Source organism: Carettochelys insculpta, chromosome 8 (assembly GCF_033958435.1).
Source record: "Carettochelys insculpta isolate YL-2023 chromosome 8, ASM3395843v1, whole genome shotgun sequence".
NCBI classification, from domain to species: Eukaryota; Metazoa; Chordata; order Testudines; family Carettochelyidae; genus Carettochelys; species Carettochelys insculpta.
This window is the reverse complement of record NC_134144.1, coordinates 64,025,017-64,046,281: the sequence shown is the minus strand read 5'-3', so window position 1 is coordinate 64,046,281 and position 21,265 is coordinate 64,025,017. Positions and strand designations below refer to the sequence as shown.

At 46.2% G+C, this 21,265-nt stretch overlaps 1 protein-coding gene across 15 annotated transcripts in view; it reads left to right on the top strand.

Moving 5' to 3' along the window:
- Window positions 1-21,265, top strand: part of KALRN (kalirin RhoGEF kinase) — a 489,190-nt gene that overhangs the window by 444,171 nt on the left and 23,754 nt on the right. For 8 of the 15 annotated variants that reach the window (XM_075000963.1, XM_075000961.1, XM_075000962.1 and 5 more), the window contains 4 exons: window positions 14,139-14,166; window positions 16,126-16,297; window positions 17,520-17,641; window positions 20,533-20,664. In XM_075000963.1, the coding sequence (XP_074857064.1) occupies window positions 14,139-14,166; window positions 16,126-16,297; window positions 17,520-17,641; window positions 20,533-20,664 (454 nt within the window). Of the gene's footprint in view, window positions 1-1,256; window positions 1,368-2,250; window positions 2,388-13,630; window positions 14,097-14,138; window positions 14,167-16,125; window positions 16,298-17,519; window positions 17,642-20,532; window positions 20,665-21,265 lie in introns of those variants that run through there. The other 7 variants (XR_012646382.1, XR_012646380.1, XR_012646383.1 and 4 more) reach the window with 7 other exon arrangements.

Sequence of the window (21,265 nt, the reverse complement as noted above, 5' to 3'; positions counted from 1 at the left end):
TTAATTCTTTAAAGCTGCATATAGCTCCAGAGCCACAACCCACAGGTTGTGCTCCACTGGTTTAGGGGACCAACAAAAAACCACCTTTTGAATGTTGACAAGTATCAGAGAGGTAGCCGTGTTAGTCTGTAGCTTTGAGAACAACAAAAAGGTTTTGTGACACCTTTGTAGACTGACAGATATTTTGGAGCATAAGCTTTCGTGTGCAAAGACCCGCTTCATCAGCCGCATCTGATGAAGTGGGTCTTTGCCCATGAAAACTTATGCTCCAAAACATCTGTTAGTCTGTAAGGTGCCCTAAGACTTTTTTTTTTTGTTGCTTTTGAATGTTTGTTTTATGTACTCCTTGCATTCAAAAATATGCAAGCCTTGTAGTTGGGAGCTAGTCAGGTGGCTCGGGTTGAAATGAGGGGTGCGGTTTGTAGTTTACAGCAGGGAAAGGTAGCTTTTGTATTACAAAACTTGGTTTTCATTCCACTAAGGAAAAGCCAAAACCTTTCCTGGAGACAGTTTTGGACTCTTGGCTCCAAAACAGTACATGTGGCACAGCTGGCCTGGAAAACCCTGGGCCTGCTACCTTCAGGCAGGCTGCATCCCAAGCTCCTGAGGTGGTGGGTAGGCAAACAGGTTGGCAGGCAGTTAAGTGGGCTTTAGCACTAATCCTGCCTGTGTTTCATCAGAACTTCAGCTGAATTAGACCATTTCCATAAAATAGTTGTTTGATATAGTAATATACTTTGTGAGGATGAAGCTCTTCTCTGTTACGGAGAGAGGACAGAAAGGTGATAAGACTCATGCACCCTAGTGCTACCTAGTGTCAAGGTGGGGCATGGCAAATCCTCTTCTCTCTGGCTTCCCTGTCTCACGGCTCTTCACATCCCATGGTGATTTGACCCTTCTGTGTGACAGCCTTCCATCAGGGTCTCAGCATTTTGTGTCCTCCTGTTTTTGACTAGATAAACCCTACCACCAGGCATAGCCCTCTGATTTTGCATCTGGGTTGAGGTCTCAGATCTTCTCATTCAGGTTCTAATGCCTTCTTTCCCTGAGACTTTCCATATGAGTACCTCCATAAGCAGAAGAGAACCCCTGAGGAGTTGGAGCAGTGGTGGGCAACCAGTTAGAGGCTAGGAGCCAAAATAGCTGTGGATTATGTCATGTCTGTATACATGGCTCAATACTTTCTCCTCCTCCAGAGCCAGAACCCCCTCCGCAGTTTTTCTGCTCTAACCTAGTTTCCCCTTTCACTCTGCCAGAGCCAGGCACTCCTAGCTCTTCCCTAGCCCCCGACCCAATGTCTGGGACTCAACAGAGCGGATGCCACGAACTTCCTCCTCCAGGCGCTGGGACATATGCACAGAGTGGTGGTAAGCTGTCAGTCCAAGCAGCTCTGAGCAGAAGCCACATTTCACTGATCAAAGAGCTGTGGGTTGGCTACCCCTGAGCTAGAGGAACATATCCCCACCCTCTCTGGTAGATTCTAATCCAGAATTCAGTGTAGGTAACTGCGGCTTCTAGGGAATATGAGCTCTCCCTCTCTCTCCCATAGTCAAATTCAGGTCCCAATGGTGGGGGCTAGATGGGATTTGTTTGCCTTGTCATAAGGACCATACTCTACTGGTAATCCAAAGGAGTTTTCCCTTTAGTTTAAATAATAGAGGGGTGGTTGCCTTGAGGAAAGAGTTGAAGATTCTATTTCCACTCCTGGTGTGGTAGCTCATGTAGTGAATGTCTGTCTGCAACATGTGACTTGGTTGTACCTGGGGCCTAATCCACTGTATCTCCATGGTATTTTCATTATATTTAATACTTAATTCACACAGGCCTTGTTAGCCTGTGATAACTTTGAATCAGAGCAAGAGCAAAATTGTTTGGTACTGAGTCAGGCCCTTAAAATACCTTCCCAAACTGCAGTGAAAACAACACAAACAAAAAACTAAGAGAAGAAGAACCAGGACACCATGCTCTGTGCCACCACAGGGTTGCTGAGTCTCCAGGAATTTAAAAAGTAATCTTTTGCCATGATAAATCCAAAAGTATATCCAACCAGAATTGGTAATCCTAGCTGCCAGTAACTTTCCATACAGCAGCATTTAACACAGTCTGAATATATAGTGGTTTTGTTTTTTTAAATCTGCTAATCTTCCTCTGAGATTAATTGCTAGGTCTTAGGTGTGGTGGGGGGACATGGCAAAAGGGGTGCATTTACACACCTGTAGAGCATTGATTCCCACTGTCTCTTGTCCACAGGATAGCTACACAAGAATCAAACCAATCTTTCTCCACCACCCTGGCTGCTGAACCCGAACATGGCATGACTGTCTCGGGGGGGCAAAGTGACGACTCCTCTGTGCTCATTCACATTGAGTTCTCAGATGTTACTAAAGGTTAGAGCTGTCCCGTCCATAGGAAGGTCCAGGGCAGCTGCCTCAGGCCTTGGCAGTGCTATGGAGGATATCTCAACCATCCTATGGACTGATCCCAGTGTGCCTGGGGCTGGGGGGGTGGGGTAGGGGCGAGCCTCGCAAGGAGCAGCAGTAAAAATCTGCTCCTCTCCCTCCCTATGCAGTGAGAGCCTGAGTGACCCAGCAGCCTGGTCCACTCCATTGCCCTCACTGAGTCTGGTAGCAAGTGGAGTGACCTGGGGCTGGGGTGCTCTGCTTCTTGCTGTTGAGGTGAAATCAAGTGCAGCTGGCTAGGAGAGCCTCTTGTACCTCAGCACAAACCCTCTGAGAGACTGGTTGGAGGAGAATGGGCTCCCTGATTGGTTCTCATCTGGATGTAGCAGAAATGCATCCAGACCTTCTAAAGCTTCTATTGTTACCATTTCTAGAAGTTGGAAAATATTGAGACATGGTCTAGACACCTCAAAGTATTTGCGTAACTAAGAGTAATATCTTGCCTTAGCATCTTTGCTTTTGTTCAGGTATTTATTGTATGCCTCACTGTCAGCAGACAGTTTCTCAAGGGAGAAGATTACCAGAAATGAACACAGTTTAAAATGTGTCTTCCTGATTCCTAACCTGGCTCAGCTGGCTGTGTTGCCTTTCACATAAAAATACAATACACAGGTGTGCTGTTAAGAAGCAGATCTTTATAGCATGGCTCCAGTCCTTTTGACTACAGCTGGGGTTACACTGTCATGATATATCACTGAAAGAAAAGGGCCATTGCCTACTATTATAGCCTTGGGCACATCACTTTGTGTCTCTACCACTGTAATAATAGTGATCTACATTTCAGACCTTCTGTATGGATTATGAATTAGTATAATTGCTGTGTCATGCTTGGTGTATGGAAAGCAATATGTAACACCCTTGAAATATGGGTGAAATATGGTTTACTTTTGACTGCCAGAGCAGGAGGAGTCATTCACATCTGTTCAGCCACTTTAGCAGTGCCAGCCAGATTACTTGTGGCTTTTAATTTTCAAGTCTAACTTTGCTTCTGTTAATTTAAAAAACAAACTGGAGCATTGGAAACATTTGCTTTTGTGTTGGTTGCTGTGAAAATTTCCATGGACTTAGTAACTAATAGGAAAGCACATTTAGGGCACAAAAGCTTTCAGCCTAACCCTTTATAAGTATTTGCAAAAACAATGAGGAAGCTTGGGGACCCTGAAAGGCTAACGGATTTGTTTGGGCAATAGCTTTCATGGAACCCATGAATAAGTAAACAAATCCGTTAGCCTTTCAGGTGCCCAAGTTGCCTCCTGGGCTGCTTCTACCAAAACAAACACGTCTGCCCTCTGCGACATTTAAATATCTATAGCTTTATTGTGCTCCATTTTGTCTAAACAATGATACTTTGATGCTACAGAACTCCTTATCCATAGTCATTACACTTGGAATAAGAAGTGGTGTTAAATGAGCAATGTTGTTCTGTGGAGGTGAGGTACCACTCTTTGTTCCCATCAACTAGGTGAAGTGAGATGGGTGCTCTAGACTCTTCCATTGTGGAAAACTTGGTGGTATTGCTTTCTCAAACCAGAGCTGTGCATGTTCGTGTGTTAACCCTGTGATGAGAGACCGTAACCTACCATTAGGAATAAAGCAAATGGGCTACTCCCACTGTCAAACTAGTGTACTTTCTCGAATGAAGGGGCCTGATCTAAAGCTGGGCTTGTTGGTTCCTGGCAGTGAGACCATCAAGCTGTGAAAGTGATAGGTAGGGCATGCAATAATGGATGTGGTAGAGGAAAAGGCCAAGGATTTCCTGGGGCTGCTTGAGTATCTTTAGAATTCATGCTTCCAGGTCTTTCCTTGCTAAGAGAACAATGTATGGAAACTCTGCTAAGCAGCCCAAGCAATTCACAGGTCAGCCTTTTCTTTTGAAATCAGTTTCCCTCTGAGTGTGTTCGGACTTAATACTCTGCCAGCACATTTTTTGTAACAAATTTTGTGCTTTTTGGGATAATGTGAGATTTTTGAAAGTATAATAAAACATTAGCTGTTTAGTCAGTAGCAGAGGGTAGCTGTGTTAGTTTGTATCTGCAAAAACAACAAAGTGCTTTGGCAGCTTATAGATAACAGATTTTTGGAGCGTGTGCTTTCAACAAAGGCCCACTTCATCAGATGCGTGTCACATCAAACAGCTAATGTTTCCTTACACTTTCAAAAATGTCACATGCATCTAATGAAGTGGGCCTTTGCTCATGAAAGCTTATGCTTCAAAAAAAATTGGTTAGCCTATAAGGTGCCACAGGACTTCTCACTTTTTCTTTGATCAGTGAAATTCTGTTTGTGTCCTCCCCCTGTCCCCCACCACACACACACCCTCCATCCCCGGAAAGCTAGTAATGATTATGGAGGAACCATACTGAAGTTTTGGGGAAATGTTTTTTGTTTTGTTTTTTTTGTTGTATGTTTGTCTTCTGGTGATCATTAATACAGTTTTCTTAATTTTAAAAATAGAGGAAGAAGAGAGGTTCACACTGAATTCTTCAGCCCTTACGTGCAAATTCTGTTTTTGTTTTTGGTTTTTTGGTGTCTTGTTTTTAATCGTAGAACTCTTGGGCTGGAAGGAACCCCAGGCTGTCATCTAGTCCAGCTGCTTGCTTAAAGCAACATCGATCCCAACTAAATCCCGCCAGCCATGACTGTGTCAAGCTGGGACTTAAAAACCTCTAGGGATGGAGATTCCACCACCTCTCTCTGTAATGCATTTCAGTGCTTCACTATTCTCCTGGTGAAATCTTTTCCTAATCTGGTAGGCAAGGAAGAGAACAGTGAATAGCTTGCAAAAACCAGACTGCCTGTTGAGTAAACCTGCCCTCTACTGTTAAACGGAAGAATGAATCCAACTCTCTACTTATGTCAGTTTGTATTGGAAATGAAATTGATCTGATGAAGTGGATCTGGCACTTGAAAGCTCATCACCAAATAAATCATTTTGTTAGTCTGTACTCCAACAAAACAAAATACACCAGAAATGTAGATGAAATGTAGCATTTTAAAGACTAACTCAGCTACCTCTCTGTTACTATCCTACCAGGAAGGTTTTTACATTTTGACTTTGTAGCCACTTTGTAAATGATGAATGTGAAAGTTAATTACTAGAGTTCATTGTTACAGTACTGAAAGGTTGGGTTTCTGACTGACCCTTCTGCATGATAGCTTGTGAATGCTGCATGAGTACATTCTCCATTCTCCTAGCAGAGCTGTACAGTTCGTAGGTCATAATGAAGTGTTTTTCATAAGGGGGAATCAATCAAATCCTTTATTAAAGGGATGAGCTACCTGAAAGCTGTTGGAGCCTGCTAGAATAGAAATCAGGCTTTCTGACCTTTCCTTCACATTAACAAACTACACAGAGAACAAGGCTTGTGCAAATAAGTGTAAGCACCTGATAAATTCTCAAGCAATTCAGAGGCACATTACAGGGATCTGACTCCCTAACACTGTAAATAGACCACCTGCTGTGCAAAGCATTCATAATACAAGAAGCCTTGTACCTTAACCTGATTTTAGTTTCCAGAAAGGTAAATAACTGTTGTTTAACATGTTAACACTGGGTGCTGTCATAGGCTTTGGTGGTGGTTGTCAGAAGACTAAACTGTAAATTATTACTAATTCTCTACAGCCACAGCATTTCCTGCATAAAGAAACAACGTTGCTGTAAAGTTAAGTGTATGCCCACAGCATTTGATCTTGTGTGGTGCAAAGGAGGAACCTTCTTAACCACACCTCACTACCATTATCCAAAGAATTGTGCTGGCTAGGCACTGGGTGTCTGGCTCTATGATGATTATCAGAGTTGCTGGTGAAAAATGGGAGGTTGACTACACCTCCATCTACACCTTCATTTTGTTCAGTTTAGACATTCCAGTGAGAACTCAGAGTAGAGTGGGGGAACACCTAAGGGCAGCAGGTGCAGCTTCTGTCAGTCTTTAGGGTCATTAGACCCTTCAGTTGCCTTCTCCATTCCAGGTCATGATATTCACAGAATCAATTGCAGTCAAGTGTTACGGAAGGGATCTAGGGGTTATAGTAGACCACAAGCTAAATATGAGTCAACAGTGTGACGCTGTTGCGAAAAAAAGCAAACATGATTCTGGGATGCATTAACAGGTAGTAGCAGAAGGCATCCTTCAGTCTGCATAACTATGGATCACGCCCTTTATAGTTTCAATTGAGGACTTCATTTACAGCGTCTATTGTGACTATGAAGACCCACACAAGAGTGACAGTCCTTGCTGCATCTCTTGCAGATGTGGTGGGTGTCTGGCAAGTCCTTAGTGTGCTTTCTGTGCGCTCGCTTCTCCTCTGCTAGCTGTCTGATCCTCATCTCGCCCTTCTGAAGGCCCTTGTGTAACCCCTGCCTCCATCTGCTGTGGTCGTCTGCTAGTTCTTCCCAGTTGTCCAGCTCGATGTCTACCTCTCTCAGGTCTCTTTTGCAGACATCTTTGTAGCGCAATTGGGGGTGTCCAGGAGGTCTTTTGCCAGAGGCTAGCTCACCATACAGGATGTGTTTTGGAATCCTTCCATCATTCATCCTGTGGACATGGCCAAGCCAACGGAGTCGACGCTGCCTGAGGAGGGTGTATGTTGTGAACAAGACACGAGAAGTCATTCTTCCGCTCTACTCTGCGCTGGCTAGGTCTCAGCTGGAGTATTGTGTCCAGTTCTGGGCACCGCCCTTTCAGGAAAGATGTGGAGAAATTAGAGAAGGCTCAGAAAAGAGCAACAAGAATGATTAAAGGTCTAGAGAATGTGACCTATGAAGAAAGGCTGAAAGAATTGGGCTTGTTCAGTTTGGAAAAGAGAAGATTGAGGGGAGACGATAGCAGTTTTCAGGTACCAAAAAGGGTGTCATAAGGAAGAGGGAGAAAACTTGTTCTTATTGGCCTCTGAGGACAGAACAAGAGGCAAAGGACTTAAACTGCAGCAAGGGAGGTTTAGGTTGGACATTAGGAAAAAGTTCCTAACTGTCAGGGTGGTCAAGCAGTGGAATAAAGTGCCAAGGGAGGTTGTGGAATCTCCATCACTGGAGATATTTAAGAACAGGTTAGATAGATAGATGTCTGTCAGGGATGGTTTAGCCAGTACTTGGTCCTGCCATTGGGGCAGGGGGCTGGACTCGATGGCCTCTCGAGGTCCCTTCCAGTCCTAGTGATCTATGATGATTTTTTTAACAGTGATTAGCATGCACTTCACTGTCTGTCTCATTATCCTAATACACACTTGTCAGATTGTTTTCTTTTCTATTTATGGGCACCTGCATAGTTTTAAATAAAAGAAAAGAAGTCTGCCCATCTATCACTTTTTGTATTTTACTGCACCAACTGCATCCTACTGCAATTTCTGCTTTGCCTCCTTAGTTGTGGGGCACTTGGCAGTGGATATGTGATTATTTTATATAATTGAACTGAAACAGAAGAGAAACCCAGTTGTTGAGTGATGCTTCTGCCCCAGTAATGCTGTTCAATAACCTTCTAAAGTGTTCACGCAGTTCTAGTTTCAGACAATCCTCTAGCTGCTAACTTATAAGCACAAGCGCTAATCAGCTGTTGCCAGGTTTAGCAAAACCCATTACTAGATAAATGTTCTGGTTATCTCAATTTCATATTCAGTCTCACTTTTGGAACCCCTGCTGAAACTGCATGGTAGATCACACTTAAAATGGAAGCAATTTACATCTTTATGGGGCATTTGCCTCCTTACATTACTCCTGTCCTGGCTTAGTTTCCTGCTTCAGTCATTTAGACTCCACAAAAGTTGGGCTCCTGGCCTCTGTCTACACTAGAGTGATCTGTTGACTGATGGGGGCTAGACCACAAAGCAGGCTGAAAAAGTGATCCCCTCTGTGGACAGGGAGCAGACTGCCAGGCCCCTCTCTTGGCAGAAGGGCTAATCAGCAGACAGGGCTACCTGGCATCCTGGAAGCCCTGTCGATCAACAGATGGTCCCCCAGAACATCCAGACTGGTTTTCCAGCAACAGTGCTCTGGAAAGAGAGAGATTCTGCCTCATGGGGGAATAGCAGAACACTGTCAACAGAAGTGCTGTCTTCTGTCAATTTATTATCAATAGAACGCCTTGGGGATGTGGATGCTCCAGGGGGTTTGTGAACAAAACAGCAGTTTTGTTAACAAAACCCTTTAGTATAGCCATAGTCCTAGTGGAGATAACCCCAGCCATCCCCTTTGGAAGGGAGTGATGGGATAAAGTAGAAAATAATAGTGGCAGTGCTTAAAGTCCTGCAAGTATGGTCCCACAGCTTTGCCAAAAGGAAGCTGGGTAGAGGAGTCCTGTCCATACCTCCATAAATCATCTGAACTCCAGCGCCCTGCTGTTCATTTGCATGGGCTTGGCTCTGGGAGGAGCCTGTGCTTCTGACAGACAGGACAGACTGTAACTGTGTAGGGCTCGCCGCTGCCTTTCAGTGTCTTCTGTTGCCTTGTGGCTAAAGGGATAATAACATCGTGCCTCTAGCGCTGTACACGGAGGTGACCTGTCTTCCTGTCTCCCCATTGTTCGTGCAAAAGGGGAATATAGCCAATTGCCTCTGCCCTGCTATTCCCCGCCTCATGCTTTTGAGGGGTCGGGGGGAGGAGGCTGCATGCTGCAAGGGAGCAGAGAGAAACTAGCCTGGAGGCAGGGATAGACTTGGCAGGGGTGTTGCAGAGACTGCATGTCCTCATACCCCTCAGTTTGTGTCAAGATGACCTATCAATCCATATTAGCTCTTGATGCTGATACCTCAATACACATAGCTTCTGGGCCCAGGGACAGTCCAGTCCTGGTGGTTGAGTTATGCTGCCAGATATAGGCCCTGACTTCCATTTTACCTGGGGGAGGAGGGTACTTTATTCTGCCTGTGCCCATTCCACCTCCTCTGCAGGCCTTCCCCACCCTTTGCTCACTCCTCTCTGCCTTCTCCCACCCACCTACATCTTCTGCCTACCAACAAACAGCTGATCAGCAGCCAGCTCCAGGGCCCCATCCAACAGCTGTGGCTGGTGGGTGTTGAAGACACCTTATACTACTTCTGTGGGTGCTTGAACCCCTGTCTTCCCTCTGGAGTTAGCAACTGTACTGCCAGGAACAGGGACTTGCTACAGAGGCAGAGATCTTCATATGGCTGGCCTCTAACATCCAAATGGCAGTGGGGAGGGGAGAATCCTCCTCCTGACCCTGAGAGGATGACAGACAGCTGGGATCTCAACAAGAGAACCCTTAAAAGATGTGGCTTTGCCACACCCTGAACCTGTTGGTGGTTCTATGTATGTTTGTTACACTGATGGATTTGCACTCCATGAACGTGGCAGTCACAGGTGTTTTAACCTAGAATTCGGCTTTCAGGCTTGTTTGAAATTTCTGGCTTAGGCTAGACCAGCTGCGTGCTGCCGTTTTGGTAGCCCATGTGCCAGCTCTCAGCTTCTGATTTTACTCCTCTCAGAGTGCAGAATTCATGAGAACTGCTTCCCAGAGAGGTTGTGTGTGTCAGTTTGTGTTTTGACATCATCTTCCAGTTATCAGCTGAGGGCCTGTACTCCACAATGGCAGCAGCTCTCATTTCTTGACTCGCTCAGCAAGAGCTGGAAATAAACAGGTCATTTGATAGGCTGAGTAAAAGAAGCCAGGAGGGATTGACTGAGTCCTAAAGCACAACAATTCTTTTAGGTTTGTCACATGACTTCAAAGTTGAAGTATCTTCCACAGATGAACTGTGGCCCTGTTAAATCTAAAATCAGAAAACTTGAGGAAGAGTGGAGCTGGCTAAGGATCGGGGAGGGGGGATGAATATGGGTCAGAGAGTTCATGAAGGCTGGAGAGAGGCAGGAAATTTTAAACCCTTTAAAATAAAGCAGACTGTATTTTCACTACTGGGGAATGGTTGTAAAGATTGTAGAAGCGAATTACAACAGTTTTGTACATGTGTGTTTCAAGAGCTCTCCTGGCTTTTATGCAAGCCATTGTTTCCAAGAAACCTGATTAGCTGCCCATGATAAGGCTGAATCCCCAACATTCGGGGATAAAACACGTTAGGCAAACTGACGTGAATCTTTTCAAAGCTAGCAGGGGTGTTTGAGTGGCGCAGCAGAAATAATTCAATAGTTCAATGCTTGTTTATGTCTGCTGAGGCTGCGGCCCAGATGTCTTCCATACCTCTAATGGCAAAAGGGTTCAAGCCTGTTTTGGCTCCAAGTAAACATTTGGAGAAAGGGGAGGCTCCCATCCACCTCCCACAGTGGAAACGGTGTGGAAGCCTGACTCAAGGTAGACTCTAGCTACATAATTAACATAGCTGGAATTGTGTACCTTAATTCAACCTTCCCCTGTAGCGTAGACCTGCCCTTAGGGTGCGTCTACACTGCAGTCAGGGGCTCTGACTGCCACTCTTGCGCACAGCTCAGATGCTGAAGAAATGCTGCCACAGCCAGCTGGACTTCAGCAGTGATCCACTCTTGCAGGGCGAGGTGGGGTGAGGGGTGCAGCTTTGCTGTCAGGTTTTTGTCACTGAGTCGCTTTGCGTTTAGGCAAGTAGTTTAACCTTCCTGTGACTCCATTTCCCTTGTTTGTACAAAAAGGACTAAAGTGCCCCTCCTCTTTAGAGCATTAGAATGCTACATATAGGCCGTGTCTACACTAGCCAAAAACATGGCCATTTCGAAGTTTACTAATGAAGTGCTGAAATACATATTCAGCGCCTCGTTAGCATGTGGGCGGCTGCGGCACTTCGAAATTGATGCGGCTTGCTGCCGTGCGGCTCGTCCAGACGGGGCTCCTTTTCAAAAGGACCCTGCCTACTTCAAAGTCCCCTTATTCCCATCTGCTCATAGGAATAAGGGGACTTCGAAGTAGGCAGGGTCCTTTCAAAAAGGAGCCCTGTCTGGACGAGCCGCGCGGCGGTGAGCCGCGTCAATTTCGAAGTGCCGCAGCTGCCCACATGCTAACGAGGCGCTGAATATGTATTTCAGTGCTTCATTAGTAAACTTCGAAATGGCCATTTTGAAGTTTTTGGCTAATGTAGACATAGCCATATTGGGACATGTTAACTGATGTACTGAAATGAATAGCTGAACCCTAAGGGTAATACTTCTTGAATTGAGGATTTAATTTCAAGGGTGTTCACTTGATTTTTCCAATAGTATCACACTTTTTCAAATTGCACCCCTGTAAAAACTTAGAATACAAATGTCAAAAGGCCCATTTTTCAAAAGATTTTAGGAGCCTTAATTAGTCTTACTGAAAAGACAATGGAAATTTTAACCTTAGACTCAATCAGCACTACCAAGCTGCAGTAATTTTCTTCCTGAATATTAAAATATGAAATATCCTGAAAAGTCATTATTGCAAATGTGTCATGTCTCACAGGTTATTAGAGAAGGAACGTTCACAGATGGCTTTTGTTGCACTCTTTGCTGTTATACTGAAGACGTCACAGCTGTATTGATTAATAAAACGTTTATGTATAGGAACTTGCAGTAATGTGTTAATAGCATTTCAGTATCTTGCTCCCAATCCTATAAAGCCAGAAATCCTTTTAATATAAAAGGCACACTGATGGGTGTGTGGGAGGAGGATATGCAGATTGAATGATCTGGAGCTGGCTGGATATGGAACTCACTCACGCTGTGGCCGTGGCTACACTAGCACCCCCGCCTTTTGAAAGGGAGATGCTAATGAGCCCCTTTGGCAGATGCTAATGCGGTGCTGCTGTGCATATGTAGCACCTCATTAGCATAATGGGAGCCGCACATGTTTCGAAAGTGCTGCTTTGGTAATGCACACCTCCAGTGTAGACTGGGGCCTTTCGAAAGGACCTGCGGACTTTGAAAGCCCCTTCTTCCCATTTGGTTTTGGGAAGAAGGGGCTTTCGAAAGGCCCCCATCTACACTGATAGCATGCATTTTGAAAGTGGCACTTTTGAAACGGGCGTGCCTGCCTTTATGCTAATGAGGCACTGCATATGCATGGCAGCGCCCAATTAGCATCTGCCAAAGTGCATCGTTAGCATCCTCGAAAGGGGGCTACTAGTGTAGCCACGGCCTGGGATTCTAACTTCAGTTTAAAGGTTGTGTATATTGGTTAAGCTAAGACTTCCAGAACAATGTTGGATGTCTTGAAGAAAACATTTCACGCCACAGAAGAACTGTTGCAACTCTATTGCAAATGAGCTAATGCCCCGAATGTTGCTTATTTGATAAATATTCATTTCTCACTTAAATGAGCCTCAGCAAGTGTCCTAAATGTGCTGTGCAATTGACACACAGTTTCACCAGACCTGCTAAATCAATGCCGCTGCATCAATTGCAGGGGCACCGAAGACTAGCCCTCAGCTAACAATGCGGTTGATATGCAAGAAGGAGCAGAGTCCTGGCTCCCACACCAGGGCCAGGAGCAGGGTTCCGCTGAATTTTTTCTGTCTATGGGCACCTAAATGTCTCTTGGGAGGCCACCCAGGCACTCAGCTTACAGGAAACATGGGCCAAGTGGGGAAGGAAAAAAACCCTATAATTTGGGCACTCAAGTCAGCAGCTCTGCCTCTTGATATAGCCAGGGAGCAGATCTGTGGGGGAAGCACTGGGCCTTTGCACACTAATGTATCACACTTATCTTTACATAAATATATATATATATATATATATCTGCCAAACTGACATTTTCCATTTCATGCATCTGACAAAGTGGGTTCCAGCCCACAAATTATTTATGCCCAAATAAATTTGCTAGCCTTTAAGGTGCCACAAGATTCCTCAGTGTTTTTGCTGAAACGGACCAAAATGGAACACTGAAACTTAGAAGTTGTTACAGATGTAGCATTGCAAAAGTTATTGGTGGTGGTTTTCAATTCTTCCACCTTTTAAAATGTAAGATCAGCTTGCCTTAATTTCTATATGTGGGCCATTGAATGCTAAATCCTGTCTCGTTTTGTGTTATACCATTACATAAAAGTGCCCTCAAATGACCGTGCCTAGGTGAATGTATCTTAGACAGTAGCAGTTCCCAGAGATCCAAAGGGAAGACAAGATTTCATAGCAGTGACAGGTCATGAGGTTAGACTTTAACTCTGCTCACTGAACTGCAGTCTGTGAGCCCATGGGCTTGAAACATGGTAATAGAGAGGGAGGGCAAAAAAGCATTTGTGTGATGTGTTTTCCCCCCCCCTACTTCTTTTTACCAAAGCATTTCAGAAGTTAAAAGGCGTCTCAGAAGAGATGGGTTAGTAGGCAGAGTGCAGGTGAGCTGGTCAAAGGTACCTGATAAATGCATTTGATCATGTGGGTATGCAATTTATCACATGGTGGAGCAATTGATCACGTGCAGAAAAAGGAAAGAATAGCATGAGTATCATCACCACAAATGTAATAAAACTAAACTGACCACAGTCTGCAGCCTTCATAGAGTTAGATTAGTGCCTGTTGCCTGTGCTGCAATTAACACTCAGAATGACTATGCTTTATTCAAATATGAAGAGCTGTTGTTTTAATGGGCCTTTCTAACTTTGCACTAGCCATTTAGAACTCACTTTTATAGCAGCTTGCAGTGTACAATGGTCGTTCGAGATTCCACTTGTGCTCTCTACTCAGTCTCTCTCTGACTTTCACACCCGTTGCTTCACTTGCCCATGCAGAAGACGCTCTTTTCTATTGTCCAGAAAAATAAAATGTTCATATTCTTTTTATCTTTGCAGATAATGAACCCAAATTTCATCCAAGAAGGTGAGTGGAAGACTGCTGTGCACTGCAGTGTTTTCCTGCTGTACCAGCTGCCAAGAGCTATTCATGTGTACCAGAAAATTTGAATTGAGTTTGATCATAGTGAGATGCACATGGGCAGGTCCCACTTTGTCTCACGGCCTGAGCAATCTTGGCTAGGTTCCAGGGTAACCGGCAAAAGGAGGATTGTTCATGGCTTTAGAGCCTCCTGCCAATAACCCAAGGATCCACAGAGTGCTGAAATTTCCAGGCCTGCATTTCTCTACTACATGCCATTTTCAAAATACAAGTCTGGCTTCCAGTGAAATACCCAATGTCTGAGCATTAGCTTGGGTGGTACAGCCCTGCCAAAAACACAGGGTGGAGATGTATTGACCCAGGAAAATTGTGTCTCAGAGCAATTATCCGTGGGGTATCCAAGTTAGTTTGTATCTTCAAAAACAAGAAGTCCTGTGGCACCTTAGGGTGCGTCTACACTTGCATTCCTCTTTCGAAAGAGGTATGCAAATGAGGTAAAACAAAATGCAAATGAGGCATAATTTGCATATTTGGCACCTCATGTGCATATTCTAATTTCGAAAGCTGCTTTTGAAAGAAGAAAGCCAGTGTAGACAGTGCTCTTTTGAAAGTAAACCCCATCTTCGAAAGAATCCTTCTTCCCTTTATTTAATGGGAAGAAGGATTCTTTCGAAGATGGGGTTTACTTTCAAAAGAGCACTGTTTACACTGGCTTTCTTCTTTCAAAAGCAGCTCTTTTGAAATTAGCATATGCACATGAGGTGCCAAATATGCAAATTTATACCTCGTTTGCATTTTTCCATTTACCTGATTTGCATACCTCTTTCGAAAGAGCAGTGCAAGTGTAGACACACCCTTATAGACTAATGGCTGTTTTGGAGCATAAGCTTTCGTGGGCAAAGAACCACTTTGAATCTTGCATCTGATGAAGCAGGTCTTTGCCCACAAAACCTTATGCTCCAAAATATCTGTTAGTTTCCATAGTGCTGCAGGACTTCTTGTTGTTTCTCAGAGCAATGCGATCTTCCCCACAGCTGCCCAGAGTGAACAAGAAGCTCCATCTGTTGTTACAGTACAAAATGCCATTTCACCCTGGGCACCAGCACTCTTCAGCAGGCTGCAGGGAACACAGCTTGCTTCTCCCCCTCCCCACCTCCATTTTTCAGTGATTTGCTTCCCAGGAGCCAAGTGAAAACCTGCTGTTGTGGAAGGCCCTCACCCATAGAGCCTCTTGTAGGGCTGCCACTTCTGCACAGCAGTGATAGGGCCCGCACGATCTGGCTGTTAGTGAAGTCACAGTTTCAGCAGTTTTCCCCCCAGGCTGCAGCTACACTAGAAGAATCTGTCGACAGACGTTTCTGTTGGAAGAGATTTTCTGACAAAACGTCTGTCGACAGGGTGTGGCCATGCACTAAAGTGGATTGAACAAGCACTCTGCTCTGTTGACAGGGTGGCCAGGCTGCCCAGCTGCTCCCTCGACAAACCAGCAAACCAGAAGCATAGTAGACAGGGCTGCCTAGTGTCCTGGAAGCCCTGTCTGTCGAGAGAATGCCCCCCCAGAGCATCCACACAGCTTTTTTGTCGACAGAATCTGTCCACAAAGGCGCTCTTCCTCATCTGGGGGAGGCAGAAGGTTGTCGGCAGAAGTGCCGAGTTTTGTTGAGAGAGTGTCGGCAAAACACATTTTGCGTATGGATGTGGGTCGAGTTTTGTCAACAAAACTCCAGTTTTGTCAAAAAAAAAACAAAAACTCACTAGTGTAGCTATAGCCCGAGCCTCTTATAGCCTCTGCATTTGGTACGAAAGTTGTAAAGACATCATTCAGGTGCATGAGGCTGTATAAAACGCCACTATGATGGAATGCTTGTATTCCAGCATGGGACCTGGATGTGGGAGCATGTCTTCTGCTTGGCTAAAAGGCTTTTTGTGTGTCTTTTGCTGCAGTGGCTCCAGAATTTCTTGTGCCATTAGTGGACATCACCTGTTTGCTTGGTGACACAGTAATGCTGCAGTGCAAGGTGTGTGGGCGGCCAAAGCCCAACATAACCTGGAAGGGACCGGATCAAAATATTCTCGATAGTGACAACAGTACAGGCACTTACACGGTTTCATCCTGGTACGTTCATGCATTGGATTCCCAAAGTATGCTGGCTTGTGTTGGGTGGTTTCTGTCCCATCAAATGAGGTGATTGTATCAACTAGACTGCAAGACACGTTAAAGATTTGATTATCTAAGCCAGCTTGCTAGGCTGCTGTAGTAGCACATTATGTATGCCAAGTCTGGGAGATCAAAATTTGAGACTGAAGTGCAGGCTGCATTTCCCCAGCCTGACATGGGCTGGATATGTGCTTAGCCTCCGGTAGGAGGCAATGTCTGGTGTGGCTTTCTAAGGATCTCTTCCACCAGCTCCAAGAAGAGCATTGATGATCTCCAAGGGGAGTCAACGTTCTCTGTTCTTGGACAGACACAGGTGGTCATGTTGCTGGCTCAATCCCAGTAGCACCGTGTGGGGAGGAAAATACATTTTCTGAAAGGCTTTGCAGTCAGCTTTGGGCAAACCTTACAGGGTCTGGAGTTTGAGTGCAGTTTGGCTGTTCAGTCTGAGTTCAAATGCCCATCCCCAACATAGCTGATCCCCCTCAGGGCAGCAACACTGAAGTGGAAATCTCAGGGGAACCAGCTTTTGCAAAAGATTTTCCAGTACTTCTGGTTCTGGTGCTGCTGGAAACCAGGAATGCTCAGTCAGGGAAAAATGAAAAACTAAGAAATCAGATGTTATGGTCATTCATCAAAACCTGCTGACCCACCAAGAGATCCCCTGGAGCCCCCCAGTTTTTCAAGGTTGTCCTTCCTGTGCTCTGACTTGCCCTGCTTGTACATACTTAGCAGATCGGTTCCCTCGGGTACTTTGGGTGACATTCCTTTACAGGTGCTGTGATATGTTTACATTGATGCCTTCTCCTTCATATTAGCTTTTTTCTTCAGAACTGGAGATCTGTCTTGTCTTGTTGCTTCTTTCTCCGCAACAAGCCCCTGGCTGCCAAATACATGACATGTCCATTGCATGTAATCTTGTCCAGCAACTTCAGACATAGTGTAACCCGGTGCAAATTCATTGGACTCAGTGGAGCAATGTCACAGGCCTGAATCTGGCCCAGCAGAATGAAGAATACCCTTAGTATGTATGTCTCGCTAATGTTTTGCATTGACATCCTTTATCTGTGCCCATTGTACGCTCCAAGACATCATCATTGTTCCAGGAAGCTGCAAGAGAAGTCAATGCACATATGAGCTAGAAAAGCAGCATTTTAAATTGTGACGTTTCTGACACCCGCAGTGATTCTGGGGAAATCACCCTGAAGATCTGTAACCTGATGCCTCAGGATAGTGGTATTTACACCTGTGTGGCAACCAACGAACATGGAACAGCTTCAACCTCGGCTACAGTCAAAGTGCAAGGTACAGGTTTTCACCTTCATTTTTAACTGCTTCAAAGGCTCTGTCTACACGGGCAAGTTACAGCTCAGTAAATCAGCTCCCAGCGCTGTAACGCCCAGGGTGTCCACACTGGCAAGGCCCTTAGTGCTCACTAACTTTGCAGTTGCTGCACTCCAAGTAAACCACATTGACAGTGGTGAGAACACTAGGGTACTATGTGGACACTTCAGTTATTTGCTGGGTTGTGCTTGGCCTCCGGAAATGTCACACAATCCCTGCCGTGGCCACTCTGCTCATTGTTCTGAACACAGCTGTCTGCTCTGCAGGCCCACGTATACCCTGCTTTCAGAGCACCTTTTGGCCAGCTGGCATGCTGTGCAGGTCTGCTCTGGGCCACGCAGCAAACCAGTCGGGTGAGCACAGAGAGGCAGATGGGTGTGGAGGTGTGAAAGAGAGAGAGTGCTGTGCAAAGGGCTGGGAAGGGAGGTTAGGTGGGGGGGAGAAGGGGAGGGGTGATTTTGGATTTTGGCCTCCCCCAGCCTCAGGACAGCTTGTTTCCTGATACCACTGTCTGAACTTAAGACAGCCATGCTGACAAAGCCCAAAACACAGTTTCTTCCCCACACCTCTTCACCCAGTCTCCCCTCCCCTGGACATCAATCAAAGAGCAGCTGTCGATGCAGTAACCTGGCCAGGGAGCAATGGGATTGGGAAACTTACATCATGTGACACTGACTGTCCCATGCAGCATTGCAAACCCTTCCCCGTGGGTGGCAGGTAGGCAGGGGAGAGCACTGTCTTCCCAAGAGGATTGTCATGAACATTGAGGAAGTCAATTTTTGTTCTCACAATGGGCCCTGTTGGTTGAATGTGTCCGATTTACCAAAAAAGTAAGTGGGTGATGAGCTGCTACTATATTCTGGACAATACTTAAATAATTCCACCTCATGTGCCTTGTTCGTCACCTTTTGTAATGTCGGCTGGTCGAAGGCCACTATTCCGTGGACTCACCACACCCCAGGCCCAATCCAACGAGGTGAAATCCTTGGATATCTTTTAATGTCTGTGGGCTTTGGATCAGACCCTGAGACCGCAGTGGAAACTACTAGGAAGGGACTAAGCACGCCAAAGCATTTACCAAAGTTAGAATAAATACATATCACCATGTATCTGGGTGAAAATTCACCCCTTGCTGTTCTCCAGGGTTAGAAAGGTGATGATACTGACAGGCCAACCTCAGTGATGCTGAAATATACCATGGCTGCACTTGCCTTCCTTTGTTCCTCAAATATCACTAGGGAGAGAGAGCGAGAGCTAAGGTATCAGAGGCCAGGTCTACACTAGACATTAATGTTGATTGTAGAGATGCAATTCTACTATGGCAATTTCCTAGTTGGACCTGACTTACCTATAATCGATGACCTGGCCATCCTCAGAGAGGGAGGTGTATGGAAGAAACTTCTCACAATATTGAGGAGCACAGCGGTCAATTGCCAACCCCAGAGAGTATGATTTTCATGCGTTCCTACCAAGTTCATGGAAAATGAAGCCCAGAAGATTGAACCTGCTCAAGTCAATCTTCTGCATAGTTATAGATATACCCAGAGCAAAACTGAGCACCAGCGGAGAGCAAGAAGAAACACCCACTGTGCTATAGCGTTGCACTACTGTCAAAGCACATTGTGATCTAGATCAGTGGTTCTCAAACTGTGGGTTGTGCCCCATTTTAATGGGGTCCCACTGCCCCCCCCCGGCCTAGGATAGGATGCTCCAGCTTTAGCTTCAGCTTCAGCCCAGAACAGTGTGGTTCCCAATACAGGCTCAGCCTTTCATTCCCCACCTCCTGGGGTTGTGTAGGAACTTGTGCTGTCACAAGGGCGTTGCAGTGGGATGAAGTCTGAGAACCTCTGGTCAGGAGGACATTGGCCATCCTCAAAAATCTTTGGTGTAGATCTGTGTCAGAAGCAGGATCACTGACTGTATGGACCCCTTCTGATACAACAGTTCCTTGATGTCTCCAGTCACTGCCCAGACAACTCCTGTGTCAGCATTGTGTGGCCGTTTCTTGTCTATGCTCTAAGCAGTAAGGTACCCACCAGAGCCATCACCTCCACAGGATGGTTTGGGACAACTGCCCTGGGTTGCATGCTTTGGGAGCCCTGTGTATCCCAGGGTGGCCTGGAGGGACCTGGCACTGGCAGCCGGGGTCAGGCCTGCCATGCACTTATCAGCGGCATCAGGAAGTGAAGCAGCCTGGCACCTGGCTCTGCCCCCTGGCTCCCCAGTGCATCATTTCAGGGCAGGAACTCTGGGAAGAGGTGGAAACCCCCCCACACTCATCAGTGGCAGGAAGCAGAGTGAAGTAACTGGGAGCCAGAGGAGTGACCCCAGCCTGCCTCTCCCTAACAACACAGCCGGGGTGATCAGCAGGGTGCCTAGTGCTGACGGCAGGGACCAGACCTACCCCTGCCTCACTGACTCTGGTGGCAGGAAGCAGAGCAATCCAGCCCCATCCCGCTCTGCTCCCGATTCCCAGCCACATCACTCCATTGCCGACTGCTGGTGAGTGTGAGGACCAGTTCCGCCCCTGTCAACAAGGCCCCTCCCTCAAGCAGTGCAGCTGGGAGCCACATAACTCTGCTTCCCCACATGACTGGTGAGCACGGGAGCATAGCTGACCCCCCAACCCCGCTGCCAGCTCCAGGCCCCTGCTAATTCCCTTGGCTGCATCACTTAGAGGCCCTGAAGGAAAGAGTGGAAGGTGGAGGTCAGGGACAGGGGTTTAAGGGAAGAAATGGAGTGGGAGTGGGGTGGGGTGGGGTTGGGCCTGAGGCAGAAGGAGGGTCCCCACTCTCCTTGCCATGGCCCTGGTATCAACAATAGGTGATGGGATTCTGGTTTTTGCTTTCAAGGTGTACCAGCAGCTCCAAACCGTCCCATCGCTCAGGAAAGAAGCTGCACTTCTGTGATCCTTCGCTGGCTGCCCCCATCCAGTACAGGCAATTGCACCATTTCGGGCTACACCGTCGAGTACCGAGAAGAAGGTAGGGAAACATTAGCCTTTACGGCAGGGCACCGTTTTGGGGACCTGATCCCACCACTGCTGCGTTTCATACAGAAGGCCTGATTCCACACAGAGCTCTTAACTGCCCCTTGGATCTCAGCACAGAGTGCAAGTTCTGCAAAGGAGCGGTGTCTGTGGGACAAAGTCAGTATTTTATTAGAAACAAAAGTAAGGTGATTAAGAAAGGGCTGGTAATTGCCTGTAAAACAGGAATCCTTCTGGCAGGGGTTGGAGATGTTGAAAAGAGAAGGCGGGGGACTCAGGTGCAATGCAGCCAAGCCTTGTCTCTGCCTGGAGTGGGACCTCACAGATAATCCTGTTCAGCCTCTTTACTCTAAAGCTATATAAAATGATTCCATCTTGTTCTTCTCTTGCCATGTGAATGCCCAATACTACAGTGATTCACCAGTAATGTTCTACAACTCCCACATCCTCAGTCAAAACACACCCCATGCTGTACTCCAGGCCTAAACATTGTTTATTGATGATATGGAATCATGCCATCTTCAGTGAATCTGAACGGTAACATGGCTGCCGGTGCCTCCTTCCCACATGTGATTGCTACTGCTGGTCCAGTTTTC